The sequence below is a fragment of the Psammomys obesus genome, unplaced genomic scaffold (genome assembly GCF_907164565.1).
Source record: "Psammomys obesus unplaced genomic scaffold, mPsaObe1.curated_primary_1811, whole genome shotgun sequence".
Lineage (NCBI taxonomy): Eukaryota > Metazoa > Chordata > Mammalia > Rodentia > Muridae > Psammomys > Psammomys obesus.
Genome location: NW_026596095.1, coordinates 17873059 through 17901036, shown reverse-complemented (window position 1 = coordinate 17901036; position 27978 = coordinate 17873059). Strand labels below are relative to the sequence as shown.

Genomic DNA, 27978 nt, shown 5'->3' with positions numbered 1-27978 from the left:
ACCTTGCCTGGCCTCAGTGGGAAAGTAAGTGCTTGTTCCTACTCTAGCATGATGTGCCAGGGTAAACTGGTACCCTTCTCTGAAGAGAAGGGAAGGGAGAAATGAGGGCTGGGCTGGGAAGAGAGAAGAAAGGGTCTGTGATCAGGCTGTAAAGTGATGAAATAAAAAAAGTTAACGAAGAACAAAAAAATAAAAATAGAAAAAGAAGACCATAAGACATTAAAATGGCCAGTAATTAGATGCTGTTTGTAGGTAAAATGCATTGTTAGTAAGTTTATCTGATCATTACGATGCCACCATTCATTTATATTTATTAAGATATAAGCAATACCACAGAAATTGCCTATAAAGCTACCTATTCTAAAGCAAAATGAGAGGAAGGCAGATAGATACCTTTTAGAAATCCTGGATAGGGTTTGAGAAGTAAGAGGCTCAACAAGATTTCAGGACAAGATAATTTTACCTAAAAGAGCCTCAGGCACAGCATAAGTAACAAAGTACAACTCCATTGTATGAAAACTGGCTGCGTTGTCTACACATTTTCTTCTCTTTCTTGCAACTACTAATATACCAGTTACTTTTCTATTTCCGTGACAAATCACCATGACCAAATGTGATTTATGAAAGGAGTTAATTCTGAAAGAGTTCACCATGGCCGGGAGGCATAGCTGTTGGCACAATGTTTTTGTGGACTGTGTAAAGTTTACCTTTGCTCCTTCAAACGCTGATTTTTCTATCTCACCATCGGGTTTCAATCATCACATGGCTTTGTGATGCATATTCTAAATATCTACTGTTTCAAGTTTGTGTAACTTTGCCTACCATTTGTTCCCCGTATTGCCTATAAAAAATCAACCGGTCAATGATGAGCAATGCAGAGAATTAGGGTGGGATCTTCCAGTGAAGGGAGGAGAAAGGGCAGAGGAAGCAGGAGATGGAGCCATGAGGAAAGAGCTAGGAAGAAGCAGGAGAAATAAACCAAACCTAGGGGATGATTAAAAAGCAAGCATAATGTGGGAAATCTTAATGGGAGGAAACTATACTAGCTTGGAGGTTTAGGATGGAGTAATTATTGTTCAGTATTTAATTAAAGAAATCTTAGTCTCTCTCTGTGGGTATTTGGGTAAATAGTTGGTTAAAGAACAACCACTGCATTACTAATAATGTGAATAAATATTAAATTTTAATATTCATTCTACAAATGGCAACAAGCATCAGGCAGACTCACTCTGGCAAGACTGTACCTCATAACCCCCTCACGGAGTGCTACCAATGGGGGAACAAGTGCTTAAATACCTGAGCCTAGTGGGGACATTTCTCATTTAAACTGCAACTGGTTTCTTATTTACTCTTCATGTAAATGATTTGAATTATCTTTTATTCAGCATGAAAACACATAACCACAACTTATTTCTATGAGGTAGTTTGCCACCCTTGTCATGACTTGTTTGAAATGAAGTCAAGATAGAATGGGGGTTCATGCTTGCTTTGTAATATGGCCATTTTATATTGACTGATCAAGCTTTTATTGCATGTAATTATTTATGCCAGGGAATGTGATTTAACCATGGTCTACCTAACTTGTAAAACACTGGTCTGTTGTATGACACACTTAGAATTTATAAAGAATAAAGTAGGAAGCTGAAATCACCTAAAGTCAGATGTATCTGACTGAATTTTAACGTCACAAGCTGGCCTTATGGAATTAATTTCTATGAACCTTACTTTCATCACTGGACAATGGGGCTTATAATATCAGAGGGCTGCTATGAACAAAACTAAAAATTTGTGTACAAAGTGCCTAGGTGATTGTACACCCAATAGTTGAGGCTTAAGACATACTCTTTTCTTTATATACAATAAGTCACACAAAAATCTCTTAGCAGAAAACCTGGGCTAAGAGATAGCATGAGCAACAGAAGTAATATGCCTACATGCTGTTTTAATGACTCAGAGAGGAAACCCTTGCATCTTGAAGGTCACCATCATGCAGACATGAGAATTAACTTCTCAGTCTTTAATGCCAACACAAGTTCCACAAAAAGAAGCCTGGAACATGCCACTCCCCCTGTAACCTTGAGAGTTTCCTCTGGGGTAGTCGTGTTTTGAGTTTTAAAGGCAGAAGCTTAAATATGAAGGCAGAGTAAAGGCTTCTAGACCTGGGGCAGGCTGTCTACCTAGAGTTAAGCAAGAACAGATAAGTCAGTCACGGAAGCGAGATCATTGCAAACATGATTCATGTCCCATCCTTGAACATGGCAGGAAGGCTGTGAAAGATATTTAGAAGCCAATGCTTCCTCGGATCAACTCGGCAAGTCTCCGCTAATCCCTCTCCCTGGACGAGGTTGGCTTCAGATAAATTGGCAATGTAGACTCTGTAAAACGTGCAGCAGACTGGCTTTCTGGGATGAGAAAGTAGCCCACGGCCAATGACCATTGCTACTGAAAAGGCCTTGTGCACAAGGATAAACAATGGGGTCAGACAGCTGATATGCAGCATATTACTCAAAGACGCATCGCACTCAAAGTTGACAAGATAATCTATTCCTGTGAGTGCAAAGCGGAGTGGAATGCCATGGCTCTGACCTACTAAGGAAAGAAAAGAGCACAAATTCTCCAAGGGCCCGTCTCCGGCTCCTTATGCAGGCAAGGCTCCAACAGACTTCAAAGGGAGTTCTGCCTAAGAAGAGGGGACTGGCCTCGCACAGGGGGTATCACTTCCATGATCATGTTGCCATCTACATTTGGCAGACCTGGACCAGCAAATCCAAAAATCTCAGATACGAGTTTAAACAGATGAAAAAAGAAGTGTGAAATAGCTTGGAGACTTGTTTGCAAAAAAGCCCTTCAGAATTCCAGGAAAAAGACTCAATCAGAAGTTTCATATGTTATGCCAAAGTCTCAAGAGAGTAATCAGTGTGTGGCAACATAAAAACTCAGGTCCACCCCCAATACTGCATTCTAGTATAGCACATGACACCTAAACTGTGTAGCAAAGAAATAATGTTCCACATTTAAACATTCATGAAAGGTCAGTCACATTTTCCTAAATTATGTTTCAACCATATCTCTGTTTTTTAACAGGGTTTTAACATACGTGGATTGTGATTAACGCAGAGAGCCAAAATCATCAGACAGTACTTACAGGAGGACCTGTGGGGCAGGAGAGGGGGGAGAGATGAAAAAAAAAAGAGAGAAAGAGAAATTAGTGACTGTGAATGTTAAAATTGACTAACAGATAACGAAGCACCACAGTTCTCAGAGCACAAACAAGACCCCAAACGCAGGGGTTTCTTTCCATCATAGGCCTTTGAGATGACAGCAGAATGAATTTATGGCCAACCACAAATTGTGCACAGAATTTGAACAAACTTTCAGGTTCACCAAAGCCAACTTTTGTGAAGGTGAGAGGTCCATGAACCTGAAGTAAAACTGTGTAATACATAAAAGTCCATGTAAAATATGAGTTGGGAGACTCTTGATTGCTTTTGATGGACACTCCAGAAAACTGAGCCCAATACACACTCATCAGCAAAGCCTGATGTTTGTCGCAGGGTTTCCTTGAGGAACGCCCTTTCTTCAGTGCTTCCGCCAATGCACAACAAAAGCTCTGTCCTGCTGTCGCTATAGGTTTCTTTAAACACACAGGCACAAACTGAGAACGTTCATGCATTTCACACAGCGCATGCTCCAAAAACCAACTCTAAGTAACTAGGCAGTTGGGAGGTAGTTTTATCTCTATCTGCTCCATAGGACTTTACATAAGCACACAATTTTCTTCTACCTTCTTAATCCTGTTTTCTTTTGACAAAAGATCATTTTGGTGATTGCTTGACTCCAGCAATATTTTGTCACTTCTTTTCCCTCAAAACCTCTTAGGGGAAGAAAAGGGACCAGCTAGAGGAGGGAAAGCATGGGACATGGGGTACGGGGTGGGGTACAGGGGACAGTAGTAGAGGAACAGAACAAATGAGAACAAACCGTCATAACACACACACACATGAAGATGTCATGATGAATCCCATTACTCTACATGCTAACCTAAACATTTACAATAGAGGCCATGATAAAGCCTCTATTATAATCTCTGTCCATTATGAAGGGATTCCTACCCAAGTTTCCAGCTGTCTAGTTTCAGGAAGGCTTACGGACAGCTTTTGAGAATACTTAGAATTCAGCAGCCATCCTCCTCAGTTGGTGAATTTTCGTAATTCCTTTCACTTTACCATCTTCTTTTGAAAGGGAAAATGAGATGTCCAGAATTCATCCTGCTGCCTGCTCTGCATGGCAAGCTGGGGTTCTATTACTTCAACACTCATCCAGTGACTGTCTTAAATATTGCTAAAGACTAACATTAGATAGTGGGAACTCCTACTCCAGAGCATGCTGGAGCTATCATGAGAGGAGAAACCGATGCTCTCCTAAGACAGCCATCTGGATATTGATGGTTTTGAAATCTCAGCTTTCCTAGGTTAAGAGCAGTAACTAACCTTCCTATTGCTCTATCTTGGTTTCAAACTACCTTAATTTGGCCTTTTCTAGTCGATTTTACCTACAGGAATTTGTCCTGAAAGCACAAACTATTGAGGTGGGAGTCAAGACAACGTACTGTAATAGCCCTGGCCAGCTCACTCAACTGCTCCTCAATGACAACATGGAAATGCCAGACAGACTAACAACAGACTAACGATGCTGCTATCATTGCTGAAGCTCTGCAGCTGTGCCAGGAGCCTTGCCCACAGTCCAAAAGAACAGCACAGCAGTATGACAAACTGTGCCAGTTGGATAAAATAATAGAGCTTTTCAAGGTGTTGTCCTTAGAGTGCTAAAACAAATAAATACCCCCACACTGGCCACCCCCAGAGAAGACACATGGTGATGTTAGCATGCCATCTGGGGGTGAGAACACTACCAAGGAACACAAGACAGAGGGACTGGCCTTGGTCAACAAGCAAGCTAAAACTAAAAATGGAAGTGGTTACTAAACCATAATGGACAATGCTTAAATGCACGGTCTATAATACAAGTGTCAAGCCTACACACACCTTCCAACAAGGGAGTATCACCGCTATTAATGGGAACAGGCAGAGGTATTGCACCAGAACTTGAGTAACACTTACCAGACTCTCCTCTTCGGCCCCTCTTCCCTCGTTTCCCTGGAGGACCTGAAATACAAAAGAAAATTTGTAGTACAGTTTCACTTTTTTTTTCTGGTTGTATAATGGCTACTATATAATTTCTACATCTTTGATCACCGCTGCTCACCACCAGCTTCCAGAAAGGGACCAGATGTTTACGAAGATCAATACTCTCCTGTGTTTCAGCAAAGCTAAGCTTGATTTCATCCCCAGTGATGGTCTAGACAACTATCTACTCAAAAATACTAAAAAGTCAGAGTTTCTGTTCATCCCATTTACATCACATCAATGTAGAAAAGTTTCACTAAGCAGCCAGTTAAGATGCCATATTTATTTTCTGAAGGTTTGTAATGATAAGAACCAAATCTAAATAACTATTATTTATTTTCAGTTAAGTTCAACACGATTCTTCTGAAATGATTTGGATAGCAGTTAATTAAACACATACATAAAATGAATAGACTTTAAAAATATTAAAGTTCAATGTGAATATAATGGAATTCCTTGAGTATCACCTAGATAGATTCATGACCCCATTAAATGTATTACATGTAGGTTGTTTTTTTCAGTAGAGACAAGATCATAATCACTTAACAGTTATCCCTTATGATTCCATTCAAAAAGTAGGAAAAAAAAATCCCACCTTTTTATTTCAGTGAGTTGTCCTATAAGGACAACTAAGCTAGCGTGCATCAGACTTACTGCGTCAAATTCTGGCCATTTGCACTTGAAGACATTGTTCTCAATTACACAGCTTCTATCCACATTTCCTTGGGTGAAAATAGCTTCTACTGAATTATGGCTCAAGTGAACAGAAGAGAGTAATCAACTCACAATGAGAGCTGAAGGCTTAAACTACTCACTGGGAGGAAAAGCCAAGGAAAACAAGAGTACTGCCTGCTGCTAAGGAATGAACTGCTGAGCCGGCTGATGACTTCTAAACTCTGGAAAGTTCCAGAGACACAGCCGACTGTCACCATGGTCTGAGTTATCAGCTCCAAACAGACTTTACCACGAGCAGTGGTCACACAGGAGAACTATGGCCATCTGTGTTGATAGCAGGGTAAGGATAAATAATTAAGCAATAAAATCAATTGAAGATGTTAGGAGACCCGGATTTATAACAAAATCCAAACTATCAGTAGTCTTTTGAATTTATTTCTGTATTCTGGAATAAAAAGAGAATTCCACGCATACCCAAGGCATTCCCAAACATTGGGACAGGAAAATTACATAAGTAAATACATATGGTAGGACCTTATGATATAAGAAAAATATAAATGTATACACTTGCCCTAACTCACACATACACACATGTACTGACAGAATACAGCATTTATAACTCCTTTAAGATTAGAAATCAGACCTTTGTAGTATGAAATCACTTATAGCAAGGGAGCTTAGCAGGTTCACTTGTGATGGTCATGACTAACATTAGAGGCTGCTGTTAAAAAGAAGAGACTTTTTAAGCAGGGAACATAGGAGTTCTAAAAAATGGCTTATGTTTCAACTGACAAACAAGAATAATCCACATTTAAATTCATAGAAGAAACTTATGAATATTCAAAGGTAAAGAGACACCATCAGAAAGACCAGAGGCTACAATCTGAAACATTCTGATTGACTGCTCACTTACAAGCAAATAGTAATTATTCATTCACTGGAAATGAACTTATTTCCTTTACTCTGTGAAGATGTTCATTAAAATCTGTAAAATAAATGTCATTAAAACAATAATTTTATTAAGTATTTTAAAGATGATCTAAGATTAACTAAAAAAAATCCTTGAAAGATAAGAGATAAGAGAAAATGATCAAAGAAACAATGCAATCTTCAGGAGAAATCCCAAAATGAGCAACACTATTTCTGAGATGTCTTTGAATATTCAACCACACACATCTTCTAGAAATCAAACAAATGCCACAGAAACTGTGGAACACAAGGTATTGGAGTAGAAGATAGTTGAAAGAGAGCATGCATCAAAGCTGACAGGGTTTTTGAAAAATGTCAGAATATTTGAGAGACAGTGAAGTTGTAAGGTGAGAGTCTAACATGTGTTGAACCTATAAAAAATACTGAGTCGAGGAGGATATTCTGACAACTGGAAGCAGATGAATACACTGAACGACTTCTAACGTAAGGTTAGCAAATGAACGAACTGCACAGAATCCTCGGCAACGTCTAGATGTCTGGCTGACAACAAGTGAATCAAACTGTGAAGAAACCCAGTGTACAGCTGAGAACACTGAGTCTTGCCTCTACATGTAAGATCGAACCCCAAAGTGAAAAAGCAAAATGGAAGCGGTGAATTGGGACAATGAGTAGCATGTGCAAAGCAGCAGTGAAAAACGATGAAAAATCTCAACGTAACTCATAGTAGGAACCAGCAAGCTATGTGGTGGCGGTGCATGCCTTTGGTCCCAGCACTCTCTGTGAGTTCAAGGCCAGCCTGGTCTACAGAGAGAGCTCCATGACAGCCAAGGCTACCTAGAGAAACCCTGTCTCAAAAAACAAAATACACCAACCAGCCAAACAAAAACCAAAACGACAAAAGAGCTGACCTTGTTCACCCATGCAGAGTAATTCTGTTCCAACTCTTGTCAACAGCTTATTTTGAAAGTAGCTTAATAATTAGATTTCCATAAGGCCTCTTCACACAACCTTAGCCCCCTTCCAACCTTCTCCTCTCCCTGCTCCCCACCCCCAGTCCTGCTGAATCTCTTAAAATTCATTATTGCCCCTCACCTTTCTTCTTACACGGCCTCTATTATTACACAGCTGGGAGAAATTGGGCTGTTGCCTCCCATGTGTTTTTTTGGAGCCTCTTACTCTGAATTAGCCCTGTCCTTTGCACCCCTTGATTTCACGCATGCTCCCGCATCTTTCCCCGCCTAAGCCCTTTTGTCCCATGCCCACCTTCCTACTTTCATTTTTCCTGGAATCCACTATCTTCCTCCCTTAACATGCCTCCTCCCCCCAAGAAAGGTTCTTTTGTAATTTCCTGGCCTCAACTTGCACTCTGTGTTAAATACACAAAATAAAATACTTGACAGTAGGATCGATATATGAGAGAGAGTATACATGGTTTGTCTTTCTGGGCCTGAATTACTTCACTCAGTATCTTTTTTTTAAAAAAAAAATAATAATTTCATCTATTTACCTACAAATTTTGTTATTTCATTTTTCCTTATAGTTGAGTAATATTTTACTGTTTATACATGCCACGTTTCTCTTACGCATTCATTTGTTGAAGAACATCTAGTTTGACTCTGTTTACTGGTTACTGTGAATAGAATAGCAATGAATATGCTTGTGTGAGTGTCTCTAGAGTCGGCTATACAGACTGTTGTCTCCTTGCCCAGGAAGGCTATAGCTCGGTCACATGGTAGCTCCATTTCTAGCTTTTGAGAAGCCCCCCAGGCTGGTTTCCAAAGTTGTTGCTCTAGTTTATGCTCCTACCAAACAGTTTCTCTTTCCCCATATCCATACCCGCGTTTGTTGTCATTTGTGTTCCGGATGATGGCACGGGGGTGAGGCAGAACCTTTAAAAAGTTTTAATTTGTATCTCACTTTTGGCTAAAGATAATGAGCACATTCTAAAGGGCTTCTTAGCCACTTGTATTTCTTCTTTGGAATTGTTTTCCTTTTAGTTTCATAGCTCAAATTTAAATTGGATTATTGTCTTACTGTTTAGATACTTTAGTCTTTGTGTATCTTAGAGACTGACCCTGTCAGATGAAGCTCTGGAAAAGTTTTCTGTAAGCTGCCTATTCATTCATTTTACTGTTTCCTTTGCTGTATATAAAATTTTGTTTTTCCAAGGTCTCATCTGTCAGCTGTTGGTCTTATTTTCTTTGCTATTGGAATCTTATTCAGACACTTTTTCCTGAGCCATGTCTACAAGTTGGTGTGTACTCCCTACTTTTTCTTCTAGAGATTTCTGGGTATTACATCTGATGTTAAGGTCCTCCATCCATTTGGTGCATAGTATTGATGTGGTGAGAGGCGAAAATCAGGGTCTGGGGCACCGCTCTACAGGTAATTGTCAGGGAAGCCCCAGAGGTCTCCAAAAGAACACAGGCCACTATTACTACCATAACTACAAATACGACTCCACTGCCGAAGAAGCCACATGCTTTGGATCCAGACATATCAGTCTCAAACTGACCAGGAAACTTGCTCCATGCTGGGCTTTCACAGTCCTGGAAGGTGCTAAGCAGGCTGCTGAAGTGGTCCTGCCCAGTGCTGGACCTTGAATGGTTCAGTATTTACTGTGACAACTAGCACCATAGTGGCACAACAATAATGGTGGCAATTAACCACTTTCTGACCAGAACTGAGACCTGCTGCACAGGAGGAGAATTTCATACCTGGTACTATAATTTGGATCAAAAGCCCATAGCTCAGGATTTCTTAGGGCACTAATGTGGAACCTGCTACTGTTATTTTGCAAATGCCCAGGCCACCAAAGTACCTTCTAAATGTTTATGTTTATACCCATAGATGTTGGCTGCTCTCAACTTTGGTCAGAGAAGAGAAGCTTCTTTTCACAGTGGACTATAGTTAATAAGAGACTGGGAATTTTCAGCCATGAAAATGGGACATTTATATCAACCCTACCACTACCACCACTTGGGGAACACTGAAAAAAAAAAGATGGAAAAAATGTAAGAACCAGAAGATGGAGGGGAAGGACATGAAATACTGTTTTCTAAACCCAACAGTTACTACAGTAATGAACTCCTAGCAGCTGTGGTCACCTACGCAAGCTTAGGCCAGCCAATATCCCACCATAGAGGGGACAGAGATGGTCAGGCGCTTTCCAGGCCCAACTCTTACGAGGAGCCATGGGCTACGGGTAGCTTCTGGGAGAGAGAGATCACTCTCTCTCTGTGGCCACTGATACACTTTCCATGCTCCAGTGGGTGGCCCATACCCAAGGACACATGGGCTGCTCTAAGTGGACTTAATGGGTTATTTTAAAAATAATGTTGCTGAAAGGAGGGCATGATGGGGGATAGGCAGGGAGTTGGAGGGAAGATGCTAGCTAGATTTAGTCATATTTTATTATATAAAGGTATGAAATTTCTAAACAAATTAAAAGGGAAACAATGATGATAAAGTGCCAATCCCATGGAATTCTTGAATTGCTAAATTGACTTATATTGTCCTTTTCATTTCAATAAAAAAAAATACGTATTTAAAAAGTTGACCCAAATTAAACTGTCTTGATTTAAACAGCTTTAAAAACTAGTAGCCATTTCCATTCCAAACAGTGAAGAAGCGCCAGCCAAGCAGAAGATGGAAGAACAAATATAGACACCGGAGATGATGCTTGTTTACTGAGATTGGCGGGAGCCTTACAAGAGAATTTTCCATGACTTCTATCAACAGAAAGACAAGTCTCAGCAAAAGGAACTAGTTTCAGGAACATGAATGGGAAGAAACAGAAGCAAAGCAGGTGAAATCTCCAAGCAGAGACTTCGTGAAATGAAGACTGAGTCACATAAAACAAAGAGAGACTACATGGCCTGATTATTCTTTGGGCTTAGTAAATCCAAGACAATGAAAACATCTCATTCCTCAGAGAGATCTTATAATCTTTGCAACAGTAACACAGATAGTCTGGGGTAAGACAAAAATCGGTTTTAACAAGGTAGCTGTAATGATAATGCTTTTGAAGCCAGTTAGTAGAAATGCAGCTATAGACAGACCCAGCTCATCACTATCACAGCAAAGCCTCCTGGACTAAGTCAGGTTTTCTGGTTGGCCTGAACAATTTTTGTGTCAACCTGACATTAGCTAGAGTCATGAGAGGAAGGAGCCTCGGTTGAGAAAATGCCCCCATAAACTCTGGCTGTAGGCAAGCCTGTAGGACACTTTCTTAATTAGTGATTGATGTGGGAGGGCCCAGCTCATGGCCAGTGGTGACATCACTAGGCTGGTGTTCTAGAAGAAAGCGGGCTGAGCAAGCCAGTAAGCAGCACCCCTCCATGATCTCTGTTCCCTGCCTCCTCCAGGTACCTGCCTTGTTTGAGTCCCTGTCCTGACTTCCTTACATGATAAACAGTGATATGGAAGTGTGAGCCGAATAAACCCTTTCCTCCCCAAGCTGCTTTCCGTCATAGTGTGTCATCATAGCAATAAAAATCTTAACTAAGACACTGGCCCAGGAGACTAATGTTGCCTGAGCACTTCTAACGGGCAGTTGCTAGACACGAGTGCAGTCGTGTCTGTGCCTTCATGTGGCTCTGAGAGTAAGCGATTGCTGGAGGCAGCCCAACACTCTCATCTCATGAAATTGCCAAACATGTCTATCATGACCCCTTATTTCTAGCATGTTTACTCTTCTGCTCTCCCGTAAGTGTTTCAAAATGAAGCTTCAGAAATCTTTCTGGACACTCTAAGAAGACATTTTCACATGGATTGAATCGCAGCACTTCATAATTTTATTTGTACAGCTTACAAACATGTACATCTTAGAAGTGTAACCTCTAGGAGCTTAAAGATTCTTGAAGTACATTAGCAAAAACACATAAAAATACCCTGAATGATGTCTGTGGGCAAATGGCCCACAAATAGATACTCTTACTTGAACTTCTGCAGGCACAAAAATTGAGGCTTTAAAGCAAAGCAAAGAGCTGGAGACTGAGCAGAGGGAATGAGCAGGAGGGACCCTCCAGAGCCAGAGGGCCTCTTGACACAGTCACATGGGAGGAGGGAGGCCTGCAGGAGACATGAGTGCATGCTGGATACTCATCCAGGCGCAGTCCCCTAGCAAGGACTCTAACAGCTGCAGCCAGCTGTTGGTAGGGAAGCACCTGCCTGTTCACAGAGGAGATGGCCAGCCATCCTTCTTGAACCACCCTCTTCATCTTCAGCAGCCTAAACCAGGTTTCCCTTCAGATCTGGATTAACCTTACAAGTAGAGGCAGATCGATTTCAGAGTCCTCCCCACAGGCCTCCCACCTGCTTGCTTATTTGATGCCTGGAATTCCTTAAAGGTGGCCCAAAGCTATTTGCTCCACAATTAGAATCAAGAGGTTTCCACAGCAAATGCCTGATAGAAGGATCCTGACTAAAATGCATTCCTTCTACGATCATAAAATGCCTCTGTTACAACACACACGCAGCTCACACACAACCCAAATAGTTCCATACTGTGCATGACAATCAGAGCACCCTGGTTGGCAAACCGGATTGCAACTGTTTGAAGCCAAAAGTTTATCAGCTAAAGTGGGCTTATAAAGACAGACATTTCAGTAGCCAGTTGTGGTGGCACACGCTTTTAATCCCAGCACTCAGGGAAGCAGAGGCAGGTGGCTATGAGTTCGAGGCCAGCCTGGACTACAAAGTGAGTCCAGGACAGCCCAGGCTACACAGAGGAACCCTGTCTCGTAAACATATTTCAGTATGTGTTTTGTACAAGCTCTTCATTCCACACATAGTGCCGCGACTCGTCTCATCGCTGCTCATTGTTAAACCCGCACGCCGCAGACTGGAGACAGCCAGCAGACACCCAGGGGACACTGCCCAGGACGCTTCACTTCATTACTCTCCGGCCCCGTATTTTGGAGACTAACTGTTGAGGTTTATTCTTAGTCCCTATTACCTGGTGTAAGCAAACGTCATCATCTCTACCCATTGGCCCAGCATTAACCTTGGAAAGAATAGTACCCATAGTCTGTTTGGTACATGCTAGCTTCACTTTACAGCAAGGAAAAAATTTTTAAAGCAACAGTCCTTTTGTATTACTGTTTTTACTTCCCAAGATTTTTGTCCAACAGCCTGTCTTCTACTTACATGATACAGCCTTGTTTATCTTTCATGTGTGTTGTTTTCTTTCAAATTCTCTCCGGTTTCTAACCATGGGACAACAATCCATAAAAGAAAGGTAATTGTAATAAATAATAGGCAATTTAAAGTTATAGCTGAATTCCATAACTCTTACTAGAGAGTATTCCGATATACAATATTTACTTGTTAATTCATCTGTATGAACCTTTTTTTGGGGAATGTCAAGGATTAATCTTAGCACTTTTCATGGCAGGCAAGTGCTCTGTTACTAAGCTAGACTCTCAGTCTCAACATACATTAAAAATACAAGTCCATTTTTAAAATTGGAGAAGTATCTTGTTTAGAAAATGCAAGAGACAACCTCACAAGCATTTCAAGGGTTTCATTCTTATACACTGTTAGACTAATAAAATATATAAACCAATCACCTGCCAGTAAAATTGTTCACTGCATTTTATGGTAGTGTTGCTTGATTTTCATTTGAGAAAGTGTCTGGCTACACAGGCTGGCCTGGAATTTGCTACAGAGCCCAGGCTAGCCACAAATGCCCATCCTCTTGCTTCGACCTCCTAAATGCTAAGACTAAAAGATGAATCACAGCAACTGGCTGTCCTTCAGTCATAAACAGCAAACAGGATGCCGCAAAGCTTCTATTTTTACACCATTAAGTAGATCATATGTTTTTAATAAGTTGTGAACATTTACAATAATATCCCTTTACAGTTATAAAAGTGCTTCTTTCAAACTGCTTAGAGAACTTTTTAAAATAAAAAAAATACCAATATTTAATTTTGTGGATTTTTAAAACGTGGTATTTTCAAACTTTCATAGGAAAAATTTGATAATTCCATATAAAAACTTCTAAAACCAAAAATAAACATTAAGAAATTATATTCTGGGTTGACTGCTTGTATTCCCCACCCCTCATCAAACAAATGTGTTCAATGGAAGGTACTAAGAGAGAGAAGAGATGAACTCTCAAGTGCCAGATGAATATAGATTCATTAACACTAAACCATCTAAAGTCATCTGAGAGGTTAAATACATGTTTAGCCTTTACATGTAAAATACAAAACATTTTTTTGGGGAAGTATCCAAAACAGTTTAAAGGTTACTGTTCTAGAGGAAAAGGAGCAGCTATTCCAGAACACACTTACTGGATGAGCTCTTTCTGCTTGTTTTTTTAAAATTTTTTTTATTATTATCATTTATTACAATTTATTCAATTTGTATCTCTGCTGTGGCCCCCTCCCTCATCTCCTCCCAATGCCTTCTCCCTTTATGCCCCTCCCCTAGTCCACTGATAGAGGAGGTCCTCCTCCCCTTCTATTTGACCCTAGCCTATCAGGTCTCATCAGGACTGGTTGCTTTGTCTAAGTGAGCTCTTAAACAGCAACAATGTCTTTCTGGTATGTCTTGTCTTTTTCATGGAAACTGTCAAAGTATGACTCTTGCTTTACCCATTCATTTTGAAGTAAGTTACAGATATAATAACTGTCAACTAAGTGTCTTAAGTAAATGTAGGGGATTCATCAGAATTGCAACAAGTGTATTTCTCACAGCTTTTCAAGAGAGTTTAACCTCGATTTCTCATCCATTTCTTTTTCTAGACAGAGATCAATGGTCTCAACCTTCTAGACTTCCCACCAGCTACTACAGTCTAACCCCAGTTTAATCAATGCATTTCATATTGATTGAGAATTAACTGACATTTATAAATTTTATAGCTAGAAACACACATGTACATTCACACACACACACACACACACCTACACACGATGACGGAGACTCAGATCAACATACTAAGAAATGGCTCCGCAAACAATAGGAGTAAGGGATTTCTAAGTCCAGTGCCAGCAAACTTCCAAAGCTTTAACATAGATTCTTTCTGTCCAGACGTGGAATTCCAGTCAGTTCTTGCTGTTTTTAATATTCTGGATAATAAATATGGAGCCTCCACTCGAAACTGCTCCACTGAAAACAGTGTGACAAAGCAGCTTGAAGGCCGGCATGGGGGCTGATGGAGCACAGTTGTTTCTGTCCTTCTGTCCCCACACAAAACATGTTTCATTATCATGCTAGTAGAGTGTTCTGCACGTGATCCTATAGGGGATTTTGCAGGGGGGAGAGTTGCAAGACATCCGGTCACAGGAGCAGAAACCAGGCATGCATCTTTGTAGAACTCTGTACCACCTAACAAGGGTGGTCACGTGTCTATTAACAGCTGTATTTTTCAAAGGTTAGTTGCCGAGCTCACAGGAAAAAGAAATAAATGGACTTTTTAGCTTATGTGTTTTTAGTAGAATCTGCGGTGGCTGCCAAATCTTTTAAAGGATTTGTAAACAGAAAGAATGAACCAGATACACAGTGGAGATAGATGGTAACTTGAGTTCTTTTGTTTTATAACCTGATTATCATAAGATAATCCCACGTAATAGAGCAGGTTCTAACCGGGTTGTTGTACTATGATGTCCTGTGACATCAGAAGGAAAGAAAACTATAAAAATATATTATTACAGTAAATGCAGAAGCAACTGTATCTGCCTGATATCTCCTGGTTTTGTTTTTTTTTTAATTTATCAGTAGGTAGGTGCTAGAACCCAATCCAAGAATGGAATCATGAGAATTCTGAGTACTTATGAGAAAACTAAAAAAAAAAAAAGACAAGATTCTCAGGTTCTTCAAAACATCTTAGAATGTGTTTCGTGCTCCTCCCACGAGAGGTGACTAGGTGGGAATTTACTTCAGCTGTTGTTATTCATATGCCTCTATAGAATATCTTGTTTTTGCCAGATGCAGATTGTGTTTGTGACTGAATACCTTACTCAGGTAAGTATAAACTGTCTGATGCTCTGAATAAAGCTGCCTATTGCGTGAGGCTTTAATCCACCTCATTTTCAGGCCTCTCTCTCCCAGCTTCACGCTATCAACTAGACCGGTAAGCAGGTCGGCTCATTAGGTGTCTTTTAAAACATCAAAGAAGCCACAATAATTAAGATGATTAGGGAATATTCATAAAGTAACACAGAAGTTATTGTGTGAAATGTTTTCACTAGACTACATTTTCACACTCACTTTTCTTCTGTCCTTATCTCTATTTGAGTGGTAACAAAAATGAAGAAATTGGGATCGTAATACATTTTGACATGAGCTATATTCCATCCACACATATATTTGTGAATATATACAACCTAATCAGGTTCAGTCATCTCCCATGAGCAGCCACCTCATTATACAGTCATTATTAAGGAATTGTTAAGTTCTGCTGGTACACTTTGAAGTCAGTTGTTAAGACTAGCGTGTGAGAAAGGATTACTATGAATATAATAAATCCTCTAGATACCTGACCAAAAGGAATTGTTCTCTGAATATGTTATGCTGAGGTAAACATGGGCATAGCCAAAGCAAGTCTCAACTAGAAAGCATCTGAAGGCAAAGAATGAGTGGCCCATGCTATTAGCCCTGCATGTGAGTATTTGCTTTCTTCCCGGGGAGACGGAAAGCATAGCATTAGCTTGTATCTAACGGTGTCCACACTGCAAATGGCAATGCTTATGCTGTAGTCACTCAAAGAACAGAGGAGCAGCTCAGCACAGAGGAGGCACCTTTGCTTGACTCACAAACAGTGGTAAGGAGATGAGATGGAGTGGAGTCAGGCAAAACCAAACACAGTTAGCCGGTGCACGACAGCTAACCGTGTGGTCACTGAATAAGGATCTGAATTTGAAATAGGGATGGACGGGTACAACTGGCATAGGTTCTTGCAGGCTTCAAGTTGAACGTGTTAGGAGATTCTCCGGGAGGTAACAGGAAGGAACTGAGTGTTGACTTGCCAGACGATGACCTCAAGAAAGCCATGGGGCAGAAAAACTAACTGGGCAGGAAGGTCAACTAAGAGGCTCCCACAGATGCCAAGGCACATGGTGATAAAAGAAAGGTGGGGCCCAAAAAAGGGGGAAGGGGTAATAAAAGTAATATTTGACAAGGTGAGTCAAACTCATAAGCTTAGATGGATGTGAGGGACCGATAGGTAGCGTCAAAAGGCAGGGACAGTCTCCAAATTAGAGCCTTGTAGAATAAAAAGTAAAATGATGATACTGCTTGTAGACACTGGTAAGTTCAACAAACTTCCCTCTGTTATCGTCACAATCATCAGGTGTCAGCTTTGGAAGCAGTAAGAGAACACTAGCATGCCAAGTAACCCCTCTGAGCCGCACCGACCTTTAGAGTGAAAAAAATGCATCCATTAAAGAACACTGCTTTTTGTATTTGGTGCACAGAGCAGCCAGAGGCCAGGCTCACGAATACAGTTACGAAGTTCTACCCAGTGAGTGGAAAATAACGTGGGTAAAAATATTACAATCTATAAGAACAAATCTTAAAACAGAGGCCAAATCTGCTGGAACTACTTACTCTCTTCCTAATGACGAATTTTAATCCATGAGAACTTTTCAGGTATTTCCACAGACACGTACTAACGTGATTCAGAATTTCCACTGGGAATGTTGATCTGAGCCATCTTTGAGACAAGGCGACAGCAGACTCCGGGCTAGAAAACCGGACTCCGTGTTCCTTGCTGTTGTTAAGTTTAACAGACTCTTACACATCTTATCTGCAACATGGGAGGCCTGCCCAGAACTTTGTGTTACCTTCCAACACCATGATTCTTTGAGAAACAAAAACACATTTCCTTGCAAGACAACCCCACTTTAGCTCTCTAGAGCTCACAGAATAGCAACCTGGGGTTCAATAAGTAGACTCGAAAGAATGCCAGGTAAGTCTACTGATTTGGGCAAATGAATTCTACAAAATAAATAAAATAAATGGTAGGCAGTGCCTGAGGAAGGAGAGGGTCGAGGTGGGATAGCCGGGGGTCCAATGTAGCAGTAAGAAAGTCAGCCAGGGCCCCCGGTTCCATTGGATTTTCAACTCTGTAGCAAGAAGCACGGGGTGGTAATTAACAGGAGCGATCCTCTGTACTTCTCTCGGGCTCATCTAACCCCTTGGACTGATGGCTGCAGCTGAGAAATTCCAAAGGGATTGAGGAGGGGAAGTGCCCAGGCTATGACTGCAGGCACACAAATCCCTCTGGAGCCCTAATCATTCTCCCTGGGTATGCGCGACCACGAGGCCCCGGCCGTTTGATCTTGCTACACATTCTGCTCCAGTGTGGAGAAATGGGAGGCTCTGAGGAAGCAGGCACGCTTGTATTCAGTTGTAGCATAAGTTGTGATGAGCAACAGCCATGTTCTAGGACAATGGAAAAAACATGTGTCTTCCACATGTGTTTTGTTGTGTTTATTGTCCTATCAAATTTGCCGCAGTGACTCCGATAATACCCAATGGCTGATAATGCCCTTTACATTCCTTATCAGCATGTATTTGTGTTTAAATGATAAACTCCATTAATTCTAGTCTCTTCTAGGAGATAAAATAAGCAAATACTGACTACTAATTTAGAAGAAACCATATCCAGATAACTATTAAACAACTTTCACTTTCATTTAAAGATTCTCTCCGGTTTGGTCACTGGGACTAGGCATGGAGCTATGACTGACAAAGCACTGTTTGTTAATATCTTTTTTTTTTTAATTTTCATTTCATAGCCCCAATCAATGCTGAAACACAATTCGGTGAGATTAAAGCAGGACAGATCTACCCTTTGTAGTGCTGGTGGAGGTCCGGAGCCTGCATGTGCTGTCAGTCATATAAATCCAGAGCCTGGAGCCGAGAAGAAGCCCGTCAGCCTCCTTTACATGTTCCACCTGCTCTAGGGTGATAGTACGTCATCATCGGAAGCCAGGCTCCGTGACAGCTGCAGACACTTACTCATTGAAGTTAAAATAAGTATCGACCTAGAATTATATGATAGAAATATCTGTGTGTGTGTGTGTGTGTGTGTGTGTGTGGTGTGTGCTGTGCACATGCATGTGTGGGTAAACATAGTGCATATGCAGGTAAGTGTGGAGGCCAAAGGTCAACCTTCACGTCGTTTCTCAAGAGTCATCCACCTTGTTTTTTTGAGGCAAAGTCCGTCATTCCCCCAGTCCTCCAACTAGGCACTGAGCACCGTCAGCCTCACCTGCCACTACTTGCCAGCTACAACCACGTGCAGCGACTTTTGATGGACTCTAATCTTCATGCTCACTAGCTGTTAGGCAGCTTGAGAACGAACGCACCATCACCTCAATGTCCCTCCCCTCCTCCTATGTTGACCATCCTTTCCACCTTCCTGGAGACTGCTGGATCTCTACACAAAGCAAACACTAAAAGGAGGCTTTAGCCTATCAAGGCACCTTTCAAACTCCCAACCCTCAGACATCTATGATCTATTGGTGCCTATAACATACGACCTGATAACAATTTACAATACCACCATTCCCATTGCCATCATCATTGGAGTTCTTGTAGTGCCACACTGCAATTGTCGATTTGCAAGTCTGTTTCCATCTACTGTTCCTATACAGCTGAAGGCAAGGAGCTGACTCGATTCAGCTCTGAGCCCTGAGTCAAGAAAAATCATAGCATATTGATAGTTTGCGAGTCTATGAAAGAATGAATGTGAAACAAACCTAAATTCCATCATGTCACTTTGATGTTTTCAAACAAAGTTGCTTTTATTCCTACACAGCATTTGCACTTTCTTTTTAAGAATTTCCCAATAACACAGGTGCAGCCTTTAAATTTTCTTTGGCTTTCACATAGGGACACTGAAACACTGAACCACCATTCCCGAGAGAGCTCTGGGCAGCTGAGCCCTTTGTTTTGTATCTGCCATATGCCTGTAGAGTAAAGTAACAAGGCTTGCACGAGGCCATCCTATGAGCACGGAACCACCAATGTTAAAAGATACTTTTGGGGCCTGGGTGTGGTTCTCCACCCACACTCAGAAGGCAGAAGCTGGTGGATCTCTGTGCAAATGAGCTCAGCCTGGTCTACATGGGGAATTCCAAAATAGATGGGGCTGCCAGAGTAAGACCTTGTCGAACCCCCAAAATACTATGAAAACGCTTTCACCTGACTCCCTATGGTAGCCATTTTAGAATGTGCATTTTTCAAATGCCCACACCTTCTGAGAACACACATCCAACAAGAGGACAGTCCACTGCCCCACCCAGTCGCCTATACCAGCTTTAATTGGGAATCTTTCAATTCAAACATTGTACACGTCTTTGAGTTTTAGAGTTAAAAAAATAATGAAAACAATTTTATCTTTACAGCACTTTAAAATTAGAATAATGGCGTAGGTTCTTTCTACCCAGTGGACAATTTCCATGCCAAGGAACTTCTATTTGGTTTCACTGGCCACCATTTAGGACAGGGGGAAGCACAGTCGAGTAGGTTTTTTTTACAGGAGAATGTATTCTTCATGTTCTAGGGCAGAGTTTTTGTTTTCTTTTCCAGGGAGTAGTTTGTGCACTATGTTTAGGCCACACATGAAAGTAATCTTGCCCCCATGAGACGGCCTTTGGCGGATGCTGATTGTTTTGAAGCCAAGATTATGGTAATGATTTAAGAAGAGAAAGGAGCAAAGGGGAATAGAAGGGAGAGATGGAAGAAAGAGGATTAGGGAGGTGAAAACTTTCCCCAGTTCAGCTCAACAGAAAGTACATCTTGGAAAATAGAGAGGAGCAGCCAATCTCAAAACCAAAGGCACTTGGGTAGAAGAACCAATATTGAATATCCTTCAGCTGATTCACAAAAGGAATGCCAAATCCCAAAGCCGTGCTTCCAAGTTCATGTCCCACTGTTGCACTCAACACCCAGAAGCATAAGGGGGCATGTCCCACTGCTCTTGATGGCTCCCCAAGGCCAGCTTTGGAGGACTTCAGTAGCTTGGATGCTGGCCAGCGCAGCAAGCCCCATGCTGGATTTGGGAAACTAATCCCCTCTATTATTGCTTTTTCACAGGTGGACACCTGCCCTTTCCTTCTACCACAGCCTGATGACACATTAAAGGCCTCCCAAACTCAATGGGGCATTTGGATCATCGTGTCTGAGAGGAAAGACAAATGCGACAATGAAGCGCCGGTAATGAGGAAGCAGGATATTTAGTCTACGGAACTGGCACTCACAACAGATTTATCATTTGTGACAGCCGAACTAAAAGGCAGGGAGGGGAAGAAGAGGAGGAGGAGAGGGAAGGGGATAAAAACAAACCCAAGACTTTAAGAGTTGTCAAAGTGTCAGGAGCAAGTTTACCTCTAACTCTACTGAGGTCTATCAGATACAGTCCCGTGCACTGATTGAAGGTTTTAAAAGCAAACAAACCATGAGCTCAATGAGATTCAGGAGTCAGCATTCGTAGGCTGTATTCTAATCCTTTCTCGGTCAGCTATGTGATTTCTTCTAAATGTGATTTATCTGAGTACCAGCCCCCTCATCTAGAGAAATGGACCACCGGGTCTTTCTAATCATATAGAAGCACAAGATGCAAAAGATGAATAAGCCAAAAAACAGGTTCTATTTTGACATAACTGGCTCCCAGTAGAGGAAACCGTTTCTAGTCTACAATGAGATTATATACGAGAAGCATGGGCTGTGACTAACTGCCAAGAAGTAGTGATCTCTTCACTTGATACTCTAACTGCTCAAAGAATATTTAAATATTAAAATTTCAATATTTTTATATTCACCAGGAAAAAAAAAAACAGACATCCAAAATGGGGAGAGGGGGCTATTTAAAGCCAACAGTGCTTAATTACTGTTAAAATTTGCTTGTCTTTCGTGCCAGCTTCAGATTATGTGATCAAGTCAGGGCACCTGGGACTTAATCATGGAAGGGCGCCCCAGAGGTTGAGCATGCTGAGCCCAAAGATGAGTGTCCCAGCACACATGTGGCATAAGCAGCAAGGAAAACGGGAGACGGGGGGAGTGGAATATTTACTGCCTTCTCAACAGGAACATCTGAGCTCCACGAGACGAGCTGTGGCTACCCGTCTTCCTTTCTCGGAGATAAACAAGGCACCTGGAACCGAGTTGGCTAGGAGAAGTGGAGATGCCTGGCTTCTAAAGATTTGAAAACACGTTTTCATTTGTTCACCTGGTTCATGGGCCTATGCTACTTACTTTAAATAGCTAAATATTAAAGAGAACATACTTAAACAAAAGCAAGGTAACTATGTCACAGAAAACTTAGGAAATTAAATTAAGTCATTATATGTGAATGCTTCACTTCCCTAACGTAGGTGTTGCTGACATCAGCATATTTTCACAGCGACATACCTGATCTGCTGGTTTTACCTGTGTAACATTTCAATCTTCTAACCTGTCGCACCCTCAGCATCTCCCATGTTTTCCAGTCATTACCTTACTCTTACTGAGTTACTTACTGTCTTTAACTGTATTTGGTTAAGTAGGCATTTCTATTTAGAATGAATTATACAATCCTCTTGACTCTCTTGTTGCATTTGGCTATGGCTAACAACACATTAACATCTCTGTACAAACAGACGGATGACAAGCAGGCCAAAGGGAGTCGAAGGCAAGTTTTGTGGGGGTTGACACACATTACCTACTTGTTTTCTAGAGCATGCGTACTGACTAACCTTGGCGTTTGAACGCTAAGATTTCTATTCTCTGTGTGCCAGCACATAGTTATCTCAGTAACTCTGAAACTTTTAGTTCCCAGATGGGAGATGTTACCTCACTCTAACTGACATCATCTTCTTCAAGCTGGGCTTCCACTGTACAGCTCTGCTTTCTTGCACGCAGCCTCAGCTTACAGATTCTGCACAGGGTGAGAGATGCACCATCTTTCTGTCCCTTTAAGCTGGCATTGGAAGCTATTTTCTTATCACTAAGGCTTTCTTTTCTGAGTGGAATACAGCCCAGACAGATCCCAGGAATCCCAGATGGAAGGACTTCATGCTCTCGGCCATTACAGGATCAATATGGGTCTCTCTAGTCTAGTGAGGGCCTGGCGGTGACTTCATGGCTGTCGTCTCTGAGGTCTGTAACACAGACTCACTCGCATTCTCAGCTTGCAGGGCCTTCGGCATGCTCTCCCCCCCCCCCTTCTAAAAACCTTTGAAGGCTCTGAAATGACAAACACCATGACCACTGCACATCGCCAACCTCACCAAGATGTCTTATTTCTCAATACTTGATGTTGCAATCAGCACTGCAGCTGCCAAGCTATTCCTTGGCCAGATGTGCTCCATCAGTTGCATAACTCTATAGGGGGCCCACATAAAACTTCAGCCTGCTCAGCACTACCCCACCACAAGCTGCCCTAAGGCAGCAGCACAGGGTGAGATTTAATGGCTAACTCTCCGCCTCCACTGTGTTCCAGGCTGGTACCTGCGAATGGGCTTTATCAGCTGAAAGCTTTCTCTGAAGACAGCCTTGAAGGAAGGTGGGGTAGAAGAAGAGGAAACCGGGGAGAAGAGAAGAGAGGAGAAAGAGATGGAGGTCAGACAGGGTCTGGGGAGAGAGGGGAAACAGACTGAACTACCAGGACCTTGTCCTTTTACCTCAGAAGAAATTAGCTTCTTCAATACTATCTAACGCCTTACTGTCACTTCTGAGGCAACCTCTCCCTTGAAATCACTGTAAGGCTTAGAAAGACCAGAAATAAACCCCTTGATGTGTATCAAGAGGAATAGCGCATCGTTAGAACCACAGGGAGGAATCTAAGCTCATGCTTTAAGCTGACTGCTGCACTTGGAATGTATTTGTTCTAAAGGAACAACACTGGGTTCAGCAGATCCTCTTTAGCAAGTGCCCCTCAGATTCTGGCTTCATAACTTAGCATTCTGTTGCTGATTCCCAGATAGAGAGGGTTGAACACTGAGCTGCAACAAAATGCATCCTTCAGAACATTGTGGCATTTTCTGTTTGTGTGGTCCACGGATGATAGGTGTGCCTCTGCTCCTTCGAGCAGTAACTTACAGAGGTTAAGAGGCTATCACGACTTTCCTGGTTGCTTCCCCTAGAGGCTGGGAACAGTTCTTCAGTGTCATCTCACAGATTGTATCTTCAAGAGCCTATTATTTTGCTGTTCACTTTTGGATCTACTAGTTTTTCAGTGTTGTTCCCACGACATCAATAGTAGTTAATAAATAGGAACAAAACCAAAAGATACCCTTTTGCCTAGACACTAATCATTCAGTCCATTAAAAAATAAGATGTCCATTGTATAAGGAAAGGTCAACAGTAAATACTTGTGTGGCCATTTGGACTAGTCGAGAGGCTTTAGAATGCAATTCATTCTAACCTCCACTACAGTATTACTTCCTTTGCTTTAAACAGGGAATAGCAATTATTCTTACAAACCCCAAATGCTGCAGAACGCGAAGCACCCAACATACTCATGCTGAATGATACAAAATGCTAACCCAGGTTAGTCAGTGTGTAAAATACAAAGCATTTCCCGGCATTCACTGAATTCTCACCTGGTTTATGGGCAGTTGGGTTTCTGATGATGTGACTTAATACAAGCACTGAAATTAAAATAATATCCAAAGGGAGTACTACGTGTTAATCTAATTATGGAAATTTGATTCAGTACTTCCATTATAGTAGTGCTTTTACTTAGGCATTCATTGGGACCTTACCACTAAGAAAGTCATGGGTGTATGTCAAGAAAGTTTGTTTGTTTTAGCAAACATTTACAAGGTTACTGTATGGCCACTGGTACATCTGGGGCCCTAAGAAAAAAGAAAGTTTTGTAGTAGGATTAAAGGACTACATGGATAAAAACAGTTCCTGATGTGAACTTACACATTGTTGCACAAAAGTATTCCTTGAAGCAACTTGGTAAGATGGGAATGTCTCATGGGCTTTTGCACAAATGTATCCATGACAAAGATACAGGATACAAAAAAATATAATGCTATGAAGATGAATGGTTGATGGTCATTGTGATAGAGATGGACATTCTACCATGACCTTCTAAGCAGTCATAATACTGCTTAGATGTCAACAGCACCCCACAGATTCAGGACTGGCTCAGCACAGAAGCTTTACTTACTGTCTTCTACTGTCCATTGGGAGGACCCCAGTAACCACAACAGAGCATCCCTGCTAGTCTCATTACTTGGCTCTTTATGATGTAATTTTTCTAGTGATCCACTGACACTCTGAGTGATTAGAATAAAATGCATACTACGTTAGTTGTCTGGATATAATTTAAAATGGGAAATACTTCCAACTCAGGTATACCTACCAACAAAAGAAATAAAATGATTTTACAAATTTGGGTTTATAGTAAAGATGTGACCAGAATAATGGTTGAAGGAAAACTGACGTTATGTAATCTAAAAAAGAATGATAAAATATGTGAAAGAAAAATATTAAAGCTTCAGTTTCTAATTGCTAGATTTCATACAGTCATGGAAAAGCACGTACTTTCAAGTTATAGTCCCCATCAAGATTTTCATTAGCATTAAAATGTAATTCCAAAGGGCAGAAGAGGGAATAAAACAGTCAATGAAAATACATTAAAAATGTGAATGTATGCTTCATTTTCTATGTATATTTTTACCCTCCACATAATCCATTCACACTCAGTCAGTGGAACAAAGCACTGCTTACATATTCACTTGAAGCCCAGACAACTGCCAAAACATTGTGTTTTGACTGACAACGTAACACTTAAATATTTAAGCATTCATAATAAACATATCCATACTCTAAACATCTATCAGAATTGCCAAGGGTTGCATGGATTTGATTTTTCAGGTGTTTGAAACTATGTAAACAGTGTCTGTCGTGTACTTTACAATACAATTCTAACTGTCCATAAGAGAAATAGAACATGCTCTCATTGCAGTGGTGATTTTTATTAACTACTGGAAGCCATTGTTAAGATCAGGCTGTGTCCTGCCCTAAGTTACTCCATGAGGTGTAAACCAGTGACTTTTCAGACTGTGTCTGCTTCCAAAAGACTCCATTTTTAGAACAGTATTGACTCCATTTACGACACGGAAGATACTGCTGCATCTTGGTGGGCATGTGGACAGCATCATGTGTCTCACATCCCCACGAGGCAATGGCTGTTTTAAAAAGGGGGTATTGCTAAAAGGAGGAAGGGTATCGCCCTGCAAATTCATCACAGTAAACTGAGACTGACCCAGCCCTTGGACATAATAAAACCCTAACAGGAAAACCAAGCCAAAGAACCTTGACCCACCAGATTAACCAAAGGATATCTATTACTCCTTCGCCAGGACACCTAGAGAAGAGATAGGCACCCATCATGGCCAACAGCCCCACCAGCTTGTTATCTGACCAGGTGGAGAGGGCAAATATAGGACTGGCTGATGAACACCAGCTTAGCTGGTCCTCACCAGTGTCATAGGCTACTTATCATCTAGGTGGTCATTTGTTCTCTGGGACCTGGTGGTCCTGGCCTCTGTCTCTCCAGACACCATCACACTGTGCCTCTTTTCTCAGCTCTGACCCTGCAGAGTGACGCCACAGTGGCAGGGGTGGCAGCAACAGTGTCTCCAGCAGACCCCATCTTGGGTTCGTTGTTTTAGCCTCACAAAGATTCTTGCATCTCTATCAATTTCCTTAGCTTCTACCTCTCTTTCCTCTTCAGAACTTTTTGAACTCCACTGTGACCTCTTTAACCCTTGGTAGCCATTCTGTAACACATAAAGAGACAATCTCACATATATAAATACACTTACTATGTAAGGGTAAAATATGATCTGAGCATGAATATTAGTAATTCAGATTAGAACAAAAGACCCTATATTTGCCTTGACGGACTGTCAAGGAAAGACAGGCTACTACGTGTCAAGGTGCTCCCAGCTAACTAACTACCTTGCAACTTTATTGTTATTCAACCAATTCTAGCATCGTGGAAAGACAAAGGTTCATCTATGCTTCTGGCATAGCACACTTGGGCCATTTATTTATTCATTAGTTAATTTAGCATTTATTGAGAGCTTATTATGTGCCTAACCCTGATATTCAGCAAAACCATGAGAGAGTAATAAAGATACCTCTTTATATCATTCCATTAAGAATGTCAGTTATCTTAATAAGCAGAGTATAAGGTCCTGCAGTGGTCACTTGGTCTGGAGCAGGCATTAGGTAAATTAGTTATGTTCGCCACACAATAAATGCTCATGAGCTAAATGAAAATGAAAATCAAGTAGGAAGCAATTAAGTCATGAAAAGGAAAACATTCAAAAACAGTAAAACTAGCAGCACATGCCTTCAATCCCATCACTCAGGAAGCTGAGGCAGGCAGAGCTCTAACTTCCAGGCTAGCCTGGTCTACCAGCTGAGACCGTGTGTCACAAGAAAACTAAATTTTGGAAGAAACAAATAGTGAAGGATGAGATATTGTTCAATGTGTAAACACACACACACACACACACACAGAGAGAGAGAGAGAGAGAGAGAGAGAGAGAGAGAGAGAGGAGAGTTGCTCTAGTGAACCTGGTATGAACTACCAGCCTGTGGAGATTCCTTTCCTGGGCTGTATTTCTTTAATACTAAGAAAAGAAAAACAGCTCCTATCTTTCCACAAACACTACCCTCCCCATCCTTATTTTGGACTGAAAGAAACAAGGTTACCATTAATGCCCCAGCTAATACTGACTACTGCGCTGACCTGTCACTGTCCCCGGAGGCATCCTGGGAATTTTGAATAACTACAGGCCTAGGTTGGACCCCAGATGCCCACCAGCCTCCACTGCTTCAGAGCCAGAACAATGGGCAGCCTTGATACACAATGTCAACTGTATGAAGGGCAAGAATGTAACCGTTTTACAACGGAAATGGACAAAAAGGCAAAACTCCCTCAAGCATTTTCACTATGTCACAATCAATCCCGTTGAAAGCTGAGCTAAGAGCAAGTGCTGAAGGATGACCAAGAAGAAAAAACAAAGCCTGCAATGTGAGAGGTCTTCATAAACCCTGCCGGGGCGGTCTCCCCCATTCCCACCGTGCTACAGGCGACAGAAAACAAGTCACACTGAGAGAAGCTGAGTAGCACTCTTCGGTCGTCACCTGCGAAGACTAATTGTGGAGGGCGAGGGAATGGGGTGGTCTGTTCATAGCCGCGTGGGTGGCTTCGTTTCTT

At 41.5% G+C, this 27978-nt stretch overlaps 1 protein-coding gene across 1 annotated transcript in view; it reads right to left on the bottom strand.

Moving 5' to 3' along the window:
* Positions 1-27978, bottom strand: part of Col25a1 (collagen type XXV alpha 1 chain) — a 410134-nt gene that overhangs the window by 208725 nt on the left and 173431 nt on the right. Inside the window, exons 3-4 of the mRNA XM_055628339.1 lie at positions 5121-5165; positions 3146-3153 (exon numbers count right to left, since the gene is read on the bottom strand). Of these exons, the coding sequence (XP_055484314.1) occupies positions 3146-3153; positions 5121-5165 (53 nt within the window). The remainder of the gene's footprint in view (positions 1-3145; positions 3154-5120; positions 5166-27978) is intronic.